Raw genomic sequence first — 22,475 nt, forward strand, 5'->3', positions numbered from 1 at the left:
ATTTTCTCTTTTGAAAATTTCTCTCTTCCTATCTCTCTTTTTCTTATTTTGTATACTAATAAAATCTCTTTTGTATCCCCTCCTCCAGGTCTAAAAACCATTGTCGGTGCTGTCATTGAATCTGTAAAAAATCTACGCGATGTGATAATTTTGACAATGTTTTCCTTATCGGTGTTCGCGCTGATGGGCCTACAAATCTATATGGGTGTTCTAACACAAAAGTGCATTAAACGATTCCCCCTGGACGGCAGCTGGGGCAATCTGACCGATGAAAACTGGTTTCTACACAATAGCAACAGTTCGAATTGGTTTACGGAGAACGATGGCGAATCGTATCCGGTGTGCGGGAATGTATCCGGTGCGGGGTAAGTAACAGAAAAGCTCTTAAAAAGAGCCATAAGCTCTCAGAGAATATTTCCAAAGGTCCTCTATAGAATGAGGTCTTCTCTTCGGGACACTGAAAGAGAAAAAATATTCTTATTCTGTAGATAAAAGAGAACATGCACTCTCTTCTATGGAAATGAAGAGAAGGCGCGTTGTCTTTTATGGACTACAAGAAAGGTTCTCTTCAAGAAATAGAAGAGCATATCTTTTATAGGATAAATGAGAGAAATAAGAGATTATTTTCTATTCTAAAGAGAGAAATTTTCTCGTCATGAAATCAGAAGAGAATCTGTTCCATAGGATAGAATAAAATCTCTTTTTTATGATTGAAGAGAATATTTTTTATGTAGATGAGGATTTCTTCACTAGGATAGAAGAGAATCTCTTCTATAGGATAGAGGATAATCTCTTCTATACGGTAGAAGAGAATCTCTGCTATAGGATAGAAGACGACTTCTTCTATAGGATAGAAGAGGATCTCTTCTATAGGATAGAAGAGGATCTCTTCTATAGGATAGAAGAGGATCTCTTCTATAGGATAGAATAGAATCTGTAGGATTGAGGTAATATCTTCTATAGGATTAAAGAGAATCTCTTCTATAGGATATAATAGAATCTTCTGTAAAATAGAAGAGAAGCTATTCTACAGAATACAAATATCTTCTTTAGAATAGAGGTGGAGCTCTTTTATGGTAGAAGGAGAGAATCTCTTTTATGGAATAGAAGATAACATTTCTTCTTTCGAATAGAAGAGATCCTCTCATCTTTCAAATAGAAGAGATTCTCTCGTCTATCAAGTAGAAGAGAACTTCTCTTCTATCAAGAGAAGATAATCTCTTTCCTATAAAAGGAATAGAACTCTCTCCTATCGAATAGAAGAGATCCTTTCTTCTATCGAATAGAATAGAACTTATCTTCCATCAAAAGAAGAGAATCTCTCTCCTATCGAAAGAAGAGAAAGTCGCTTCGATGGCATAAAAGAGAACTTCTCTTCAATAGTGTGTAAGAGAAGCTCTCTTCTATCCAAGAGATGCGACCCTCTCTTTTATCAAAAGAAAGGAGCCTCTCGTATCAAAAGAAAAGAACCTTTCTTCTATCGAATCGAAAAGAACCTCTCTTTTGTCGTATAGAAGAGAAGCTATCTTCTATGGCATTGAAGATAATCTCTCTTTTATAACGAAGAGAATTTCTCTCCTTTCGAATAGAAGATAACCTTTCCTTTTGCAGAACTCTGAGGAGGGCCTTAAACATAGAATATAAAACCTGCTGTGAGGGTCTTTTAAGAACAGAAGGCCTTTGAAGTCCTATGGTGAAGGGAAGACCTCCATTGGGGCTCTTCTAGAGAATAAATTACATCCCGAAGGCTCCGAAAATATTTTTTTGAATTTTTATTTTATCTGCGACGAATTTTCTAATGCTTCTCTCTTTTTTTCTGTTTTCCCTCTCTCTCTCTCTCTTTTCAGACAATGCGGCGAAGATTATGTCTGCCTGCAGGGCTTCGGCCCCAATCCCAACTACGATTACACCAGTTTCGATTCATTCGGTTGGGCATTCCTGTCGGCGTTCCGTCTCATGACGCAAGATTTCTGGGAGGATCTGTATCAGCACGTGCTGCAAGCAGCTGGACCCTGGCACATGCTGTTCTTTATAGTCATCATCTTCCTAGGTTCATTCTATCTTGTGAATTTGATTTTGGCCATTGTTGCCATGTCTTATGACGAATTGCAAAAGAAGGCCGAAGAAGAAGAGGCTGCCGAGGAGGAGGCGATACGAGTAAGTAGACGGTTTTTCATGCTGCTGCGCAGCTGCAGTTGGCTTTCGATTTGGTTTTGTGATCACAGAACGTTGCGGCTGTTGCTGCGGCCGACTGCTTTATCGGTTGCCAAATATTATCAATTTCAATTTTGGTTTGGTCTGTGCAAAATTCAAATTGATAATATTTGGGGAAAGCAAAAAAAAGAGATACTCGAAATCGGGACTTTTTCTATAAGTAGTGTAGAAATGCTCCTAAGCTAACCGATCGTATTGAAGAACTGGGGCGGACCACATCCTAGGTCCCCCTGGTTGGCCTCGTTTTAAGTGTTTTTTTGAAATGTTCGTTATGGAAATGATTGATTGTCGTTTCAATATTTCGTTTTGAGTTGAGTTGTATTGTAGGGCCATTCGTTCCGAATGGCTCGAATGATCTCTTCTACATCTGTTTTTCTTTTTTCCCATATTTTTTTCAATATATAGCCTTTACAACAACATTAACATTCGTATACTTGTCTTAAGTTCTACTAACCAAAAAAAAACTAAAACAATTTTGAGTTCATTTTTACAACAACAAAAAACACAAGCAGAAGTTTATTAACCCGCCGTAATTTTTACCATGGAATGGCTGTTTAAAAAAAATATTTTTTTTGGCTTTTTATTGAAAAAAAAAAATACAAAAACAAAACAAAAAAAACAAAACATTACCCAGGACCTGAGTTGAAATTGTTGTAACCGTGCAAAACATCGTTACGTTATTGTCGTTGTCCATAGTTTTTTTTACGTTACGCTTATTGGTCTTAATTTTTAATCATTCGAAACCCCTGAACTAACCCCGAATCTCTTGAAATTATTCTCTCTTTCTCTCTCTCAAACACTTTACCCACTTGAACAAATTTCTAGGAAGCTGAAGAAGCGGCAGCAGCCAAGGCGGCCAAACTGGAGGAGCGAGCCAATGTAGCAGCTCAAGCGGCTCAGGATGCAGCGGATGCCGCTGCGGCAGCTCTGCATCCCGAGATGGCAAAGAGTCCCACATACTCTTGCATTAGCTATGAACTGTTTGTTGGCGGCGAGAAGGGCAACGATGACAACAACAAAGAGAAAATGTCCATACGCAGCGTCGAAGTGGAATCGGAGTCGGTGAGCGTTATACAAAGACAACCAGCACCTACTACAGCACCCGCTACTAAAGTCCGTAAAGTTAGCACGGTAAGTACAACGCAGCTGGCTAATGTGCTTTCAAAATTTTTTTTTTTTTGTCTCCATTATCTCTCTCTCTATCTCAACTCTACTCTCCTATAAAAAAACAACAACTACTAACACAAGTACTCCTAACAATACCTGTCAATACTTCCCAAACTACAGCTGTTACAAACCACTACTACTTCTCTACAACAACAAAAACAACAACTACTAATACTCCTAACTCTACAGACAGACATACTTTCAAACAGATTTTTAACTCTCCATAAACAAAACTCAGTTACTTCCCAAACATTCCACCTCCCCCACCCCTCTTCCAACACTTTAGATAAATTTCCGAGCAATCCAAATTTCTAATTTAATTTATTTTTTTCTTAATTTAAAAATTTATTTCCTTGATTTAGGAATTAGTTCTTATTTTTTTTCATAAATGATCCAAAAGCTTTAATGGACACATCTTTAAAAAAGCTTCTATAGAAACGTTTTCCCTCTAAAGTTTTAGAATACGATATTCCCTCCTATGGCTATAATATCTTCCCTCAAGAGGGGTCTATAAGGAAATTGCGGTGATCCAAAGCTTAAAGCTTTGTAAGGAAAGCTTTAATGGTCAATTTCAAAAAAAAGCTTTAACCGTGGAAGTTTTCTATCCGATCCAAAATGAATTTTTAGGGCAATGAGTTTGAAGCACCTTTAAAGCATTATAGAACAGTTTGTTGGCAGTATAAGACTTTGTATAAGAGTGTGAAATTAACTGAAAGATCCATAGATCTAGTTTTAGGGCATGTCATAGACACCGAATGAGTTTGATATAACATCTATGCCATATAAGGCCATATTTAGACTGTATAAGACTTTGTATAAGAGTATAAGACGAACTGAACGATCCAAATTTAATTTTTAGGAAATGTCATTGACGTTGAGTGCGTTTGAAACGCCTTTAAAGCAGTATAAGATGATTTTTAGATAGTATAAGACTTTGTATAAGAGTATAAGACGAAAAGCACCCAAAAGTATTTTTAGGACATTTCTTTGGCACTAAATGAGTTTGAAACACTGTTAGAATAAGACCATTATTAGACAATATAAGACTTTGTATAAGAGTATAAGACGTAACTAAACGATCCAACATAAATTTTTAGGTCATCTAAAAGAAACTGAAAATAAATTGTTAGGTCATCTAAAAGAAACTTAAAGAGTTTTAAACGCTTTTGAGACAGTATAAGACAGTTTTTGGACAGTATAAGTCTCTGTATAAGAGTATAAGTTTTGATATTTTGGCAGTATAAGACTTTTTATAAGGGTATAAGACGAACTAAAAGACCGAAGATGTATTTTTAGAGCATGTCATAGTAACCGAATGACTTTTAAATCTCGTTTAAAGCAATATAAGACAGTTTTTTTTTGGAAGTATAAAATATTATTTTTTGTAGTATAAGATGTTGTATAAGAGTGTACGACAAACTGAACGATCGAAAATTAATTTTTAAGGCATGCAATGGGAACTAAGTGAGTTTTAAACTTCGTTTAAAGCAGTATAAGAGGTGTTTTTGGTAGTATAAGAGATGGTATAAGTTTCTAAGACTCTGAAAAAATCAAAATGAATTTTTATGGCATGCCATTGGCGCTTAATGCGTTAGAGACCCCCTTTATACCAGTATAAGACAGTTTTTGGACAGTATAAGTGTATTTGTATGAGTATAAAAGGAACTAATCTTATCGAAAATAATTTATTTTGAGTTTTACAGGTATATATTGAGTATAAAAATATTTTTAAAATTTTACAGGACAATTTTATGGGAGTATAAGACTCTTTATGAAAGTATAAGTGGAGCTGTAGTTTCGAAAAATAATTTATAGGAAGTTTTAAATACATTTATTATTTTTTTCAATATTTTTAAAGCCATACAGGTCAGTTTTCTGAGAGTATAAGACTTTTTATAACAGTATAAGAGTTTTCAAAAATTAAGTAAAACAACTTTTTGTGATTTTTAAAGGGTATGCGACCATTTAGTGGACAATTTTTATGATATCTAAACAAATTTCCTCAGTATGTGACAGTTTTTAGTCAGTATAAGTGTATTTGTATGAGTATGAGACGAACTGAACTATTCGAAAATAATTTATTTGGAATTCTAAAGACATTAGTGGAGTAAATAAATATTTTTAACGTTGCACCGGACAATTTTATGGAAGTATAAGACTTTATAGGAATGTATAAGAGGAACCGAAAGCTCCAAAAATAATTTTTAGGAATTTTTTAAGTTATTTATTGAATACATAAAAATTTGCAAAGCAATGCAGCACAATTTTCTGAGAGTATAAGACTTTTTATAACAGTATAAGAGTTTTCAAAAATTTTGTAAAACGACTTTTTGTGATTTTTAAAGGGTATGCGACCATTTAGTGAACATTTTTATGATATCTATGGGAGTATAAGACTTTTTATGAGAGTATAAGAGGAGCCGAAAGCTCCAAAAATAATTTTTAGGAAGTTTTTAAGTTATTTATTGAGTACCTAAATATTTTTAAAGCAATGCAGCACAATTTTCTGAGAGTATAAGACTTTTTATAACAGTATAAGAGTTTTCATAAATTTAGTAAAACGACTTTTTGTGAATTTTAAAGGGTATACGACCATTTAGTGGACAATTTTTATGATATCTCAACAAGTTTCCTCCCTTTTTTCACTAAAAATTTATGGGAACTCCTTGGAGAGGTCTCCAATTTTAGTTTTTCCCAAATTTTTCCTTAACTTCTAGAAAAAGAAGGAAAACAAATTCCATTTTCTTTTTTATATTTAATTTTGTATTAAATTACAAACGTTTTACCCTCCCCAAAAAACACATCCTTTTGTGCCACCAGAAAAGAAAAACATTCGCTCTCTCTCCCTCCCTCTCTCTCTCTCTCTCTACGAAAAGCATGCTGTTTGATTAATGAATGTTTGCTTCATTTGTTTTGTGGTGTCTGTGTTAATATTGATTGGATGATGAGTATGAATTTCAATATATTTTGGAATTTTTTTTTTTATTATTTTTAATTTGTTTTGGAAATGTTAGAAATTTGTTTCTTAACTCTTGAACTATTGCTTGGCCAGCTTAGTTTTAGTTTCTCTTATTTATTTTTTTTTTCTTACAGCACAATTTTGTTCGGTTTTTTTTCATTACTAGTTCCGATATGATTTCTGTTTTGAGAAACCATTGTTTGTTGTTGAAAGCCTTGTTTATGGGTATAGGTGTGTGCGTGTGTATGTTCTTGGCAAAAAAAGCATGCTAATGATGTTTGAGACCTGTCACCTGCGAAAGACCCAAGAAAAATAAAAGAAACACACCTCAAGGATCAGATCCTTCCTAGGAGATTTTTTGGGGAAAATTCCCAGTATTGAATTTTTTTTTTGGCTTTTGTTTTGAAATAATATTTTAAAATAAAAAAACACAAACATCCATTGTCATGTCATTTAAGTTATAATAATAATCAAAACCCCGCACGCCGCAGCTAAGGCTACACCGAAAGAAAAAAATACTCACAAAAATTATTTTTTTTTTTACAAAAATGCTTCAACACAAGCTGCGTTGAAATCTGTCCAATTTTTGTACACCATATCTTCAATAAAAAATTTTTAAGAGAAAAAGACTTTTTTGAAAACGAAAAAAAAAATTTTAAAAATCTAAAATTTTTTTTTATCCTTGAGAAGCAAAAAATGAAAAATCCCAAAAAAAAAACTTTGCCTTGCCTTTTACCATATTGCCTGTTAATTATCTACTTAATTACTATTTTATACAAAAAAAAAAATTGGCTTCAATTATTCATTTTCCTTAAGTAGTTCAAAATGCTCCTTATCTGTCCAACTTTTGCTCTGTGCGCCTATCTCTCTCTCTGTCTGTATAAGAGCTTTTAAGAAAACTAAATCGATTTGTTGTCAAGCTCCTTTCAAATTGTAGAGCCCTCGATGACAAATCGCTTTAGTTTTTTTTTGCTCCAACGTTTCTAAACCAGGTAGGTTTCTTAATTTTTTTGTCGTTATACAACAAATATTTCTAAACAAATACAAACCAAAAACATCAACAACAACAAACAAAATTCCATATAAGACCAAACACCCATTAAGAAGAAAAAAACTCCAATTAAAAATTGGTATACACCCTGAACAAAAAACCTCAGCCTGATTACAGAACCACCTGAAACTGCCACCCACACCACCCCTATATAGACATCAGGAACAAAATGGAAACAAAACACAAAATGTCACCCAACAAAATTCCACAAACCAAGCTGAAAAAAGTCAATAAAAAAGGAGAGAAAATAAAGAAGTTTCAGTTCTGAAATACCATCGCCATAGGCCCCTCTTTCGAACTACAGTAAAATTCCGTTTGATTGCCTATGATGATAAATATCTCAATTCCGCTCGTTCCTCCACTTCGATCGAATTTACTATCCATATGAGTTATTTAAAAATTATGCACAGGCATATTCCCATTCAGTAGAGTCCTTTCCCTTAAAATTCGGAGTTTTGAAATGATTTGGAACATTTCAATTCCACCCGTTCCTCTCCTGTTCAACAAATGTTAGGATTTTCATGGTCATACGAAAGTATTTTAACTAGACTAAAGTATATTTGTAGTCATCCATAGGCCCCTCCTTCGAACTACAGTAAAATTTCGTGCTGTTCCCCATGATAAATGTCTCAATTCCGCTCGTTCCTCCACTTCGTTTGAATTTACTACCCATATGAAATATTTAAAAATTATACAGCGGCATATTCCAATTCCCTTAAATTCCCTTCCCTTAAAATTCGATAACAATTTTCAGTTTTGAAATGATTTGGACCATTTCAATTCCAACCGTTCCTCTCATTTTCTACAAAATTTATGGGTTTTGATTTGCATTGCCTTGAGGCATATTTCGTGTACGATAAATCATTTCTTTTCAAATTCGTTAAAAATTTTCAGTTTTGAAATGTGGAACCAATTAACCCTTTTCTACAAATTTAATCCACACAAAATTCCTTAAAAATTTTGAGGTTTGAAAACACGAAACATTTCAATTCCACCCGTTCCTCTCCTATTCTATAAATTATAGGGTCACATGATTTGATTTCCATTGCCTTGAGGCATATTTCGTATACGATAAATCATTTCTTTTCAAATTCGTTAAACATTTTGAGTTTTAAAATGATTTGGACCATTTCAATTCCAACCGTTGCTTTCGTTTTTTACCAATTTAAGAGTCACATGATTTGATTTTCATTGCCATGAAGCATATTTCGTGTCCAATTAGCTATTTTTTTCAAATTCCTTAAGAATTCGTTAAAATTTTTGAGGTTTAAAAACATGAAACATTTCAATTCCACCCGTTCCTCTCAGTGTATATAAATTTTAAGGTCATATGATATGATTCGCATTATCTTGAGACATATTTCGTGATCGATTAACCCTTTTCTTTACAAATTTTTTAAAAATGTTGCATTTTGAAAACTCGAAACATTTCAATTCCACCCGTTCCTCTCCTATGCTATAAATTTTAGGGTCACATGATTTGATGCTATAAATTGCAGGGTCTTATGAAATAATTTCTACAAACCTAAAGGTATATTTCTTATCCGTTAAATTCCTTCTTTTCAAATTCATTAAAAATTTTAAGGTGTGAAAATTAAAAACATTTCAATTCCAACTCGTTCCTCTAAAACATTAGGGGGTTTTATGGTCATACGGAACTATTTTAACTAGTTTGAGGTATATTTTTAATTACCCATAGGCTCTTCTTTCGAACTACAGTAAAATTTCGTGTGGTTCTCCATAATAAGTGTCTCAATTCCGCTTGTTCCTCCACTTCGATCGAATCTACTACTCATATGAATTATTAAAAGGTAATTCTGAAGCACATTCTTAATCAACAGAGTTCGTTCTTTTCCAGTGCATTAAAAATGCTGATGTTTGAAAATTCTAAATTCTAAACTTCAGTGTTTCAATTCCACTCGTTCCATTAATAATTTTTACTTTTTGCCCAAATGATAACGGATATAATAAAAAATTGAGTTACAATTGCCATATAAAGCTCTTTTTTCTTATAAATGTCTTCAAAATTTTGCTATGCGTCAATTTTCATGATTTCCATAAATTATTGTCGTTCATAGAGGCAAATGACGTGCTATATAGAAATTTGAGGTATTTTTGGAATGGGAAAGGAATTCTCTTTCCAAATTCATGTCGAGTTTTTATGAATCTGTAAAATTTGGTGTTTCAATTCCACTCGTTCCTTTAATTTTTTATACTTTTTCACAAATAATAATGAATAATACAGTAGTTTTGGTTATATTAGTCATCAGAAAATTATGTTTTCTGAGATATGCCCTAAAAATATTGATGGAAGTGCATTTTCATGATTTCATTTCCATTCGTTCCACAAGTTTTTGACGTTTTTAAACACAAATGGTGAGCTATCATGAAGTTTGAGGTATTTTTGGAATGGGGAATAAATTCTCTTTCCAAATTCATGTCGAGTTTTTATGAATCTGTAAAATTTGGTGTTTCAATTCCGCTCGTTCCTTTAATTTTTTATACTTTTTCACAAATAATAATGGATATTACAAAACATAGGGTTATATTTGTCATAAGAAAATTAGTGTTTCTGAGATATACCTTAAAAATATTGCTATGTGTACATTTTCCCGATTTCATTTCCATTCGTTCCACAAGTTTCTTGCATTTTTAGGGGCAAATGAAGTGCTATCATGAAGTTTGAGGTATTTTTCAAATGGGAAAGAAATTTTCTTTCCAAATCTATGTAGAGTTTATACATATGATCAATTTTGGGTGTTTCAGTTCCACTCGTTCCATTAATAATTTTCGTTTTTTAACAAATAATAATGAATATTACAGAAATTTGGGTTATATTTTCATTAGAAAACTCTTTTTTTCTGAAATATACTATAAAAATATTGATATGTGTACATTTTCCTGGTTTCATTTCCATTCGTTCCAAAAGTTATTGCCGTTATTAGGGGCAAATGATGGACTGTCATGATGTTTGAGGTATTTTTGGAATGGGGAAGGAATTCTCTTCCAACTTTCATGTGAAATTATAAAGTGTACTCAATTTTTGGTGTTCCAATTCCACTTGTTCCAAATATATATATTTTCAATTTTAATGGAAATTGAATGGATTTTGTTGACAAGTAGTATTTAGAGTGATATTCTCTTTGACATTTCTTTATTTTCTCTCTCTCTCTTTCTCCAGTAAAATTTCCCCTCCTCCTTCTCCTCATTGTATTGAAAACTTTTAAACACATTTTAGCTAATAATTTTTTGAATTTTTTTTTAGTGGAAACAATTTAGTGAAAAAAAAACGTAATGGTAAATTCAGTAATATCAATGTGTAAAAAATCACAAAACTTCTTAATTTCTTTTATAATTTAATTTTTTAATGTTAGCTGTAAAACTTTTAAAAGTATGCCTTAAAATTTGAAGAAAACAAATGAAAATAATAATCCTGTAAAATGTTCTAAAAAGTAAAAAAGTAAATGCTAAAATTCCTGCCATTAAAAAATCATTAAGGATTTCATAAAACTGAAATTTTAAATAAATAAATTTTTAATTTAAATGAAAATGTTAATTTTTTTATGTAGAATTTAAATGAGATTTTTTTTGTAACGTAGAAGTAATAAAAAAAAACTTTTTATAAATGTAGTATATAGTTTGAGAAATTAAAGAAAAAAAAATTCCCCTAGTTTTGAAACCCAAGAACAAAAGCGAGAAATCCGCAAATCCACCCTCGCAAATCACCACCTCGTTCGTTAATTTGTTACGTTAAGTGTAAAACTTCAAAACATTGTTTCCTAAACCCCACATCATTAAAATCTCTCTCTCGCTCTTTCTAACAACTCTCTGTCTCTTTCCGTCTGTCTCTCATACACTCATTTCCCCCTTTGATTGTATTTGAACTCACCTGTGTTTGATTGATTGATTCACACTCAACCGAAAGAAAAAAATGTTTTGAATTGATTTACATTTTCCAAATTTTCCCCTAACGTTTTGGTACACTTTAAAAATTTAACCCCCCTCCAACCAACCACCAAATCACTAATACCAACCACCACGGAATACCCTCACTAACCTGACACATAACTACTACTACTTTTTCCGTTTTTTTATAGAAATAGTTTTAAGTACCAAAAAAACAAAATTAGAAACTGCAATTAAAAATTCAAAAAAAAATAAAAAATAATTTTTGCAACAACAACAAAAAAATATTTACAACCTTGATTTGACCTTTTGATTTTCTATTTTTCTTGTTGTTTTATTTATTTTTTCTTCTTGTTCTATATATGATCTTGTTTTTGTAATACATTTGCAAAAATATAACAACAACAACAACTACAAAAAAAATTCTTAGACTTCCTTATCCTTACCTGGTTCACCATTTAATCTACGCCGGGGATCACGTAGTTCACACAAGGTAAGAATGAAGATATTGAACGAAAACAACAACAACAATAATATGATGAAATGACATTCAGCAAAAAATAAATAAATTTTGAAAACGTAATATGTTGTGTGGTAGTAAAGATGTGTAAAAATTTGCACCCCCGACCCACCACATAATCGTCTACACTTTGCTGCTCTTCTACTTGATTTTGCTCTCTGTAATATTTTGTATTTTTTTGTAAAAAAAAACCAACACACATAGGGTGTCAGTCATCATTACACCACATACGTTATTCGTACATACCACACCATATTCACCATATTTCGTATTTCGCAAATTCACCACTATGTGTCAAATTCACCAAAAGCATTCCATAATAATTTTTTTTCGTTAAGCTTGATTGCGTTAATCAAAAAAAAAAAATGATATAAAAATATATTCTACAAAATTTAGTGTTTCATTTCCACTCGTTCCCTGACAATATAACATTTAAAATGACTTGATTGCCTTGCAAATTCTGTTAGATAAAACAATTATCTTTATAAATACATATCATTTGATATTATTAATGGCCGCTAAGTTTTTCAATTCCGCTCGTTCCTCTATACTTTTAAGATTTTGAAGAGAATTGAAAAAATTTCCCCAGTTTTGTAACATATTCTGATATACATACATATTCGTTGCGCTTGATTACATAAATTAAATAATGTATTAAAACATATATTCTACACAAATTTTGTGTTTCAATTCCACTCGTTCCCCGACAATATTACGATTTAAATGACTAAGTTTCCTCAAATTCGTTTACAAAAATCAATCCCCTTCTAATGGCGTCCTTTTTGATATTGTAAATACTCTTTAAGTGTTTCAATTCCACTCGTTCCTCTGTATTTTACAAATTTTAATAATCACTAAATGTCTCCATTGCATCAAACACTGTTTCACACATCAATTCTCTTCTAAAAGGCATTTCACTCGGTATTGTAAATCATCTCCAAGTCATTCAATTCCGCTCGTTCCCCTGTATTTTAAAGCTTTTATTGAAATGGAAATCGATTTGAAGCACTTTGAATCACATTCTGAATTGCATTATCGTTTTCTTTAGGTCAGTATTTCATTCAATGATGTGTACTAACACAATTGTATTTTGAATCGTAAAATAGTTCTCTTTAGATCAGCATTTCATTTGACGATTTGTGCCAACAATTATTGTCTCAATTCCACTCGTTCCTCTGTTTCATAACAATATAGAAGCCCAAAAATATTGCAGCAAAACAACTTTAGGTCATATTCTGTATAAGGATATATTTTTCTTTATGCATACATTGTCACATACGTACATTTTTGCGTTTCAATTCCAATTGTTCCACGACAATATTATGATTCAAATTGATTATTTTCCTCAAATTCTGTTCGAAAAAGCAATTCCCTTTGAAACGGCGTCATTTTTGATACTGTAAATACCTTCTAAGTATTTCAATTCCACTCGTTCCTCTGTATTTTAAGATTTTAATAATCATTAAATGACTCCATTGCACCAAATTCTATGTTACACATCAATTCTCTTCTAAAATGCATTTTACTCGATGTTGTAAGTCATGTACAAGTATTTCAATTCCACTCGTTCCTCTCTATTTTAAAGTTTTTAAAAGAATGGAAATCGATTTTAAATATATTGTATTGAATTTTGAATTGTAAGACAGTTACCTTTAGATCAGTATTTCATTTGAGGATGTATGCCAACAAATAGTGTCTCAATCCCACTCGTTCCTCTGTTTCATAACAATATAGAAGCCCAAAAATATTGCAGCAAACTACTTTAGGTAATATTCTGTATAAGGATACATTGTAAGTCAGTTCTCTTTAGATCAGTATTTCATTTGACGATGTATGCCAACAAATAGTGTATCAATCCCACTCGTTCCTCTGTTTCATAAAAATATAGAAGCCCAAAAATATTGCAGCAAACTACTTTAGGTAATATTCTGTATAAGGATATATTTTTCTTTATGCATACCTACACTATTGTCACATAGGTACATTTTTGCGTTTCAATTCCAATTGTTCCTCATACGTTTTTTCCGAAAACTATTATTATTTCATTAAATAATTTCCATTAAATATTGTAAAAAATTCTATTCTCTTTCAAAAATCCTCTGTTTTGATAGTATAGACTATCAATAAGGGTTTCAATTCCGCTCGTTCCTCACAATAGTTCATTTTTCAAGAAAACGGAAAACGATTTCAACAATTTGAAAGCATATTCGGATTATGAAAATTAACAGAATTGTCATTGAACTAGATTTTTTGACAATAAAATAGTGTCCCAATTCCACTCGTTCCTCTGTTTCACTACAAATTTAAATAGGAAAATGACTGCAAGCAAACTTGAATCATATTCTGTATAAGGACATAGTTTTCTTTCGACATACAAAATGTTGACATACAAATAGGCAAAATGTTGAATTTCTATTCCACTTGTTCCTCCTGTCAATAAGCGTTTCAATTCCGCTCGTTCCTCCGGTTTTTTGTGTTTTCAAGAAATCGGGAACGTTTTTCATTTATTTTAAAGCATATTCTGATTAAGAAATTCAACAGAATTGTGACTGAATTACATTTATTGACATGTACAAAGGAACAGTGTTCCAATTCTATTCGTTTCTCTGTTTCATTATAGTTTAAAAGACAAAAATTATTGCTAACAAGCAACTTTGGATCATTTCTTATAAAAAATATAAATTTTTCTCTTTGCATACACATAATATTATGACATATAGACCATTTGAAATTTCAATTCCATTCGTTCCTCTAAGAAAATTTTGATTTTTATATAAAAACATCAAGGGAAAAATTCATTACAAATTGTCGCAACTACGAAATGTTATTCTCTCAAAATAAGTAAGTTACAATTATGGGCAAAAATCTAGAATATTTCAATTCCACTCGTTCCTCTATGAATATTTTGATTTTTGCAGAAAAAAGTAAGGAAAATTTGTATGAAAAAATTGGAAACAAGAAAGTATTATGCTTTCGAAATGGGTAAGGCAGAATTATCTGTGATAATTCAGAGCATTTCAATTCCACTCGTTCCTCTAAAAGAAATCTTGATTTTTATTCAAAAAGTAAGGGAAAATACATTGGATTTTTTTAGACAAGTAAGTGTCATGATTTCCAAATATGCAAACTAGATTTATCTGCAAAAATCTAGAATGTTTCAATTCCATTCGTTCCTCTGAAAAAATTGATTTTTAAAGAAAAAAATAAGGAAAATTTCAAAAACAGTAGGAAACAAGAAATTATTATTCTTTCAAAATGCGTAAGCTAGAATTATTTGTGATAATTCAGAGCATTTCAATTCCACTTGTTCCTCTAAAAACATTTTTGATTTTTATTCAAAAAAAAATAAGGAAAAATACATTGGATTTTTTTAGACAAGTAAGTGTCATGATTTCCCAATATGTAAACTAGATTTATCTGCAAAAATCTATAATGTTTCAATTCCAATCGTTCCTCTGAAAAAAATCGATTTTTAAAGAAAAAAACTAAGGAAAATTTCATAGAAAAAATTGGAAACAAGAGAGCATAATTCTTTTGAAATGTGTAAGGCAGAATTATCTGTGATAATTCAGAGCATTTCAATTCCACTTGTTCCTCTAAAAGAAATCTTGATATTTTTTCAAAAAATAAGGAAAAATACATTGGATTTTTGTAGACAAGTAAGTGTCATGATTTCCAAATATGTAAACTAGATGTATCTGCAAATATCTAAAATGTTTCAATTCCACTCGTTCCTCTAAGAATATTTAGAATTTTATCGAAAAAAGTAAGGAAAATTTTCATGGGAAATATTGGAAACTAGAAAGTATTATTCTTTCGAAATGTGTAAACTAAAATTATCTATCATAAAAGCATTTTAATTCCAATCGTTCATCTAAAAATTTCTGATTTTTTTTAAATAGAGAAACAAAATATTGTTTGTATCTCATCAAAGCCATTTGTATGTTGTTGTACATATGTATTTGTTCCATAGTGTATATCACCCATTAGCATTTGCATTTTAATTTTTTTTATTTTTTATATATAAAAATTAAATATATATATTTTTTAGTTTTACATTTTCATAATTTTTTTACATATAATCAAAGCATTCATTACATTAATCAGCATTGAAAATATATATATGATGATTATTATTGCCTATATAATTTTTATATGATAATGGAAAATATATAGATATACTATATATATATATATACTCCATATAAATATATACTACGTAAAAAAAAATTATGGGTTGTTTGGTAAAATATTTTAAAAAATATAAAAATATTCCCAATATCCAATTAATTTCCCCTTAATATGTCCATATTAAATATATCATTTCATGTGTATGTGTAAGAGAGTAATATACATATATATTTGTGTCTGTGATATATATTTTATTTATTTTTTATTTTGAAATCTAATTTTAAAATCAATATTTTCATATATAAATATTTAAGTGTAATACAATCTCTCTCTTGATAATGTAAACCCCACTCTCTCTCTCAGTCTCCCTCTCTGATATATTTTTATTATTATAATAAATTTGCTCTTTAAGTGTTATACTCTCGAAAAAAAAACAAACACATTCTCTTGCACTCTCTTTTGAGATCATTAAATATTATTATATTAATAAATATCTCATATATTAATTCTATGATGTGATATAAAATAAAATCTGTATAACAGTTAGTGTCGATATTCCAAATATCTCTCTTTGTCCATGTCATCATAAAAAAACAACACATTCTCTTGCACTCTCTTTTGAGATCATTAAAAATTATTATATTAATAAATATTTCATATATAAATCCTATGATGTGATATAAAATAAAATCTCTATAACAGTTAGTGTCGAAATCCCCATCTTCCAAATATCACTCTCTCTTTCTCTCTTTGTCACACTCTTTGTCCATGTCCTCATAACCAAATAATTTCTCAGATTATCTCTCTCACTCACTCTCTGTCTGTCTATCTGTTATATGTTGTCAATGGTATTTTATGTTTTCATGTTTAATATTATAATTTATTATTTGTTTTATACTCATACTGACTCACACATATACATACATACTCTCGCTCGCTCTCTCTCTCTCTCTAAACGTGTCCATCTAACAGCTGTACTCTTTTTTAAACATTTGATGTGCCATTAATTATCTAACACTCAGGAGTCCTAACATACCTGTATTTTTATACAGGACATACAAAATTAATGTTGATATAACTGTTATACATGGTGTAACTGGTATACATTGTGTAACTGTTATACACGGTGTAACTGTTATAAATTGTGTAACTGTTATACATTGTGGAACTTTTATACCAATTTCAAAAATAATGTTGTTATAACTGTTATACGTGGTGTAACTGTTATACATTATGTAACTGATATACCAATTTTAAAAATAATGTTGGTATAACTGTTATGCACTTTTATAGATTATGTAACTGTCATACATTGTGTAACTGTTATACCAATTTAACAATAATGTTGGTATAACTGTTATACTTGGTGTAACTGTTATAGATGTTGTAACTGTTATACATTATGTAACTGTTATACATTGTGTAACTGTTATACCAATTTAATTATCATTTCTCAGGAGTCCTCACATACCTGTATTTTTCTATAGGAAAATTCAAATTTAATATTGGTATAACTGTTATACATGGTATAACTGTTATACATGGTATAACTGTTATACATGGTATAACTGTTATACATGGTATAACAGTTGTACATTATGTAACTGTTATACATTGTATAACTGTTATACAACTTTAATTATAATTTCTTTTATAATTTTTTACATTTTTAATTTTTCACCTTAAAAATCCCCACCCACCACTTCCCCCTCTTACTTTACCTCTCCCCTACCAAGACCCTAACCTAACTTTGACTTAAAAAAAAATAAAAAAAATATATTTTTTAAACGAAAAAAAAAATAACCAAACTTTGACTTTCATAAAAAAATAATATAAAAAAAATAATTTTTCAAACGAAAAAAAATAATTATTTAATAAACAATTTTTGTATATAAGCAAAACCCTATTAAAAATTAAAAATTAAATATATTTATTCCTTTTGTTTTATAACAACTAACAAATTTGTTTGTAAATCATCATAATATTTTTTTCACCACTTCACCATTTTTCACCACCACCAACCAACCAATCATCACCAAACCACCACTACCATCAACCCTAAATGTGTGTGTGTGTGTCTCTCTCTAACTCTCTCTCTGTAAAAAATAAAAAAACTCAAATCTTGAATAAAAGCCTCTACTAACGAAAACTTCAATCAATCATAAAAAATCTCAACCTCCATCCACCCACCTGCAGTACACAATACGAAATGGGCGTGGCCGTTTTGGTATACCAGGTAGCGATCGCAAGCCATTGGTACTGCAAACATATCAGGATGCCCAGCAGCATTTGCCCTATGCCGATGATTCGAATGCCGTAACACCAATGTCCGAAGAGAATGGTGCCATTATAGTGCCAGCATACTATTGTAATTTAGGTAAGTCGGAGGCCTATGATGAAGCCTATAGAAAGGGGTTTTACAAAAAAAAAATGACCTTAAATTTCCGATTTTAAAATTATTATTATTTTTTTAAATTAAAAAAAAATCTTTCACATTTTTTTTTTGAATTTTGAGGTATTTTTTCGGAATTTGAATTATTTTTATTTTAAAAATTAATATATTTTTTTTTGTTTCCAGGTTCTAGACATTCTTCATATACCTCGCATCAATCAAGAATCTCGTATACATCACATGGTGATTTATTGGGTGGCATGGCGGCCATGGGTGCCAGCACAATGACCAAAGAGAGTAAATTGCGCAGTCGCAATACACGCAATCAATCAATCGGTGCTGCAACCAATGGTGGTAGTAGTACGGCTGGCGGCGGCGGTTATCCCGATGCCAATCACAAGGAACAAAGGGATTATGTATGTGAAAAAAATCAATTTTTTTGGTTTTTTAAAATTACTTTTTATAAAAGAAATTATTAAAAATGTTGAGAATTTGCCTAGAATCTTTTTCTGAGTCGATTTATGTATGTCAGTCCGTCTGCCCATCTGTTGATGTTAAATTGTAAACAAAGTACAGATCGCATTTATTATCCGATTTAGATGAAATTTGGCATAGGTCACTTATTTGGCCCAAGGACGAACCCTATTGAAATTGGGAAAAATCGGTTCAGATTTAGATATAGTTTCCATATATAATTTCGTCCGATTTAAGGTAAATGGTGCACCAAAGTCCCTATATATATTTCGATTTGCACGAAATTTGGCATAGCGTACTGAATTAGGAATAGAATGATGTGTGCTAAATTTCGTGCAAATCGGTTCAGATTTAGATATAGCTCCCATATATATTTTCGTCCGATATAAGGTAAATGGTGCACCAATGTCCCTAAATATCTTTCGATTTGCACGAAATTTGGTATAGAGTACTGAATTATGTCCAGAATGATTTGATCTAAATTTCGGGAAAATCGGTTAAGATTTAGATATAGCTCCTATATATATTTTCGTCCGATTTAATGTCCCTATATATCTTTCGATTTGCACAAAATTTGGCATAGGGTTCTGAATTGAGTCTATAATGATGTGTGCTAAGTTTCGTGCAAATCGGTTCAGATTTAGATATAGCTCCCATATATATTTTCGTCCGATTTAAGGTAAATGATGCACCAAAGTCCCTATATATCTTTCGATTTGCACGAAATTTGGCATAGCGTACTAAATTGAGTCTAGAATGATATGTGCTAAGTTTCGTGAAAATCGGTTAAGATTTAGATATAGCTCAAATATATATTTTGGTCCGATTTACGGTAAATGGTGCGCTAATGTCCCTAAATATTTTTCTATATGCACGAAATTTGGCATAGGGCTCTGAACTGAGTATATAATGATGTGTGCTAAGTTTCGTGAAAATCGGTTTAAATTTCCATATAGCTCCCAAATATATTTTCGTCCGATTTAAATGAATTTTTAAAATAATATTTTTTTAATAATTTTTTATTTTATAAAAATTTATATTTTTTGTTTATAAACAAATTATTTTAAAACAATTGGATTTTTTTATAGGAAATGGGTCAGGACTATACAGACGAAGCTGGCAAAATAAAACACCACGACAATCCTTTTATCGAGCCCGTCCAAACTCAAACAGTGGTAGACATGAAAGGTGAGTATGACTCAAATTATTTTCGGATCTTGAATCATGATTGATTTGGTTGCTTACAGATGTTATGGTCTTAAATGATATCATTGAACAAGCCGCTGGTCGGCATAGTCGTGCTAGTGAACGAGGTGGTAAGCATTGTTTGAATAGTTTGTTATTGTATGCTAAATGTGTTTTTGTTTTATAATAAAAAAATAAAATATTTTTTAAATTTTTATTTTGAAAAATTTTTTGTTACAAAATCCCCTGCTTTATTTGTTTGATTGAATGTGTATAATTTTTTTTAAACCCAAATCTCCATTCATAATTTAAAAAAAAATTCATTTTAAATATTTTTATTTTTTTAATTTTTTTTTTTTTTAATTTTCTTTCAAAATAAATGTCCCTACTTTATGTTGTAAATACAATAACAAAAAAAAACTAAATGTTAATTAATATCATTCAAAACTAAAAAAATAACTATCTATCGGAATTTGCCCTTATAAGAATTTCGAAAAACAAAAATTTTGTTTAGCCTAAAAATTGGTCTGTGTGTTGTAAATACTAATTTGCGTTGATTTTCTTCCTCCCCCCCTTTAATGAAAATGAATGTTCTAATTTTTTATTTTAAAAATAAAATTGCTAAAAAATATTGAATAATTTTTTTATGTTTGTATACCAAAAAATTCGTTGTTATGACATGAATATTTAAAAAAAATTAAACAAAAGCATTGGAATGTGTATATAAATTTTATTTGTTTTTCAAAACTTCATATTGCTTGTTCAAAAATAACCTTAAACAATTCTATCCCCCCAAAAAAAAATTGTTACTACAACAACAAAAAATTTGCATCAATTTTAATTTTCATTTCTATATAAATTTTATGCATTATGAATGAGTTTTGAAAAAAATATTTTATTTTTATCTTTTTGAAATTTTTTTATTTAGTTAAAGAAAATCACACTTTCAATAAAATGATTTGAAATTGTAAAAAAGAACAAGAAGAAAAATTTAGCATCTCCAATAACAAAAAATAACACTGTGTGAATTTTACAAAAAATCAAAAATTCAAAATTATGAAATTTTTTCCAAAAATGTTTGTTGGGTAATGGGTGAATAATTTGCAATGAAGATAGGTTTTATTACCTTCTATGAGTCTTATACAGTCTCCAGAACATTTTTTACTTCAAGACATCTTAAATTGGGTGCATGTCGTAAACGTCGCAAATGTCAAAAACCTGTATAAAACTTGTAAAACTGCAAAAAATCAATATTTTCAAAATGCAAATGCATTGATAGCTGCAAAAATCTAACAAAAAATAAGAAAACAATTAAAAAAAATTATAAAATTAATTTTTTTGAAAAATGTTTGCTGGGTTATGTGTAAGAATTAGCTATGAACACATTTAGAAGTTGCTTTAAGAACTTTACAGAAGCAATTTTTCGAAAAACCTACAAAAGTTTTTGAAAAAATTAAAATTGTGATTTTTTCCCCAAAATGTTTGCTGGGATATATGCAAAATATTTCAATAAAACCCTTCTGATTGTGCTATATAGCCACATATGAGCTGTTTATTGTTTCCAAATTTTGCCGTTATATGAAAAGTACAGGACATTATATATTTTTTAGATTTTTTCGACCGAAAGTGTCATATGTCGTAAATGTCACAAACATGTATAAAATGTCAAAAACTTCAAAATATTATTTGTATACATCTAAAATATCATTGTAGGCAAATTTCCGGAATATATATATATATATATATATTTGAGTTATTATTTTTAGAATTTTTGGACTAAAAAATTTCACTGTCGTAAATGTCAAAAACCTGTAAAATATGTAAAAATCCTCATAGCAATCATTTTATATTGATGAAATTGTGATGTAGGTATTTTTAAGGAATAGTACGAATATTGGAGACATTTTCTAGATTTTTGGGCCGAAAACTTTAATCGTAGTAAATGTCACAAGCTTGTAAAATATGTAAAAAACTCGAAAATTGTGAAAGTTTTCATTAAAAATGTATCTTAAGGAATTATGGATAAATTTCTGGAATTTTCGAACTAAAAATGTATGTCGTAAAAGTCGCAAACATGTATAATATGTATAAAACTTCAAGACATTAAGTCCATATGTTTAAAAATGTTATTGTAGGAATTTTTAGGGATATTTACGGCAATTAGGATAATTTTCTGGATTTTTTTGACCAAACAATTGAGAATGTCGTAAATGTCGAAAACCTGTAAAAAGTGTATAAACCTACAAAATTTTCAAATTATTATGTTAATATTTACACTAAGCGAATTTGAGTACTTTTTCTGCATTTTTGACTAAAAATTTGATATGTCGTAAATGTCAAAAAACCTGTATAATCCGTATAAAACTACAAAATATTAAACATATATGTTTGAAATCGTATCGTGGGAATATATAAGGATAACTGGGGTAATTAAGTCATATTTTTTAGATTTTTTGGGCCAAAAATTTGTGATGTC

General features: G+C 30.2%; 1 protein-coding gene across 36 annotated transcripts in view; it reads left to right on the forward strand.

Moving 5' to 3' along the window:
- Positions 1-22,475, forward strand: part of LOC133327669 (sodium channel protein para) — a 140,463-nt gene that overhangs the window by 48,751 nt on the left and 69,237 nt on the right. For 15 of the 36 annotated variants that reach the window (XM_061536220.1, XM_061536194.1, XM_061536193.1 and 12 more), the window contains 8 exons: positions 89-365; positions 1,848-2,157; positions 3,040-3,345; positions 11,728-11,790; positions 18,145-18,325; positions 18,527-18,756; positions 19,903-20,002; positions 20,062-20,130. In XM_061536220.1, the coding sequence (XP_061392204.1) occupies positions 89-365; positions 1,848-2,157; positions 3,040-3,345; positions 11,728-11,790; positions 18,145-18,325; positions 18,527-18,756; positions 19,903-20,002; positions 20,062-20,130 (1,536 nt within the window). The remainder of the gene's footprint in view (positions 1-88; positions 366-1,847; positions 2,158-3,039; positions 3,346-11,727; positions 11,791-18,144; positions 18,326-18,526; positions 18,757-19,902; positions 20,003-20,061; positions 20,131-22,475) is intronic. The other 21 variants (XM_061536223.1, XM_061536206.1, XM_061536210.1 and 18 more) reach the window with 2 other exon arrangements.

This window comes from Musca vetustissima, unplaced genomic scaffold (genome assembly GCF_032173495.1).
Source record: "Musca vetustissima isolate MV318-11 ecotype Yass unplaced genomic scaffold, APGP_CSIRO_Mvet_v1 utg16637, whole genome shotgun sequence".
NCBI lineage: Eukaryota > Metazoa > Arthropoda > Insecta > Diptera > Muscidae > Musca > Musca vetustissima.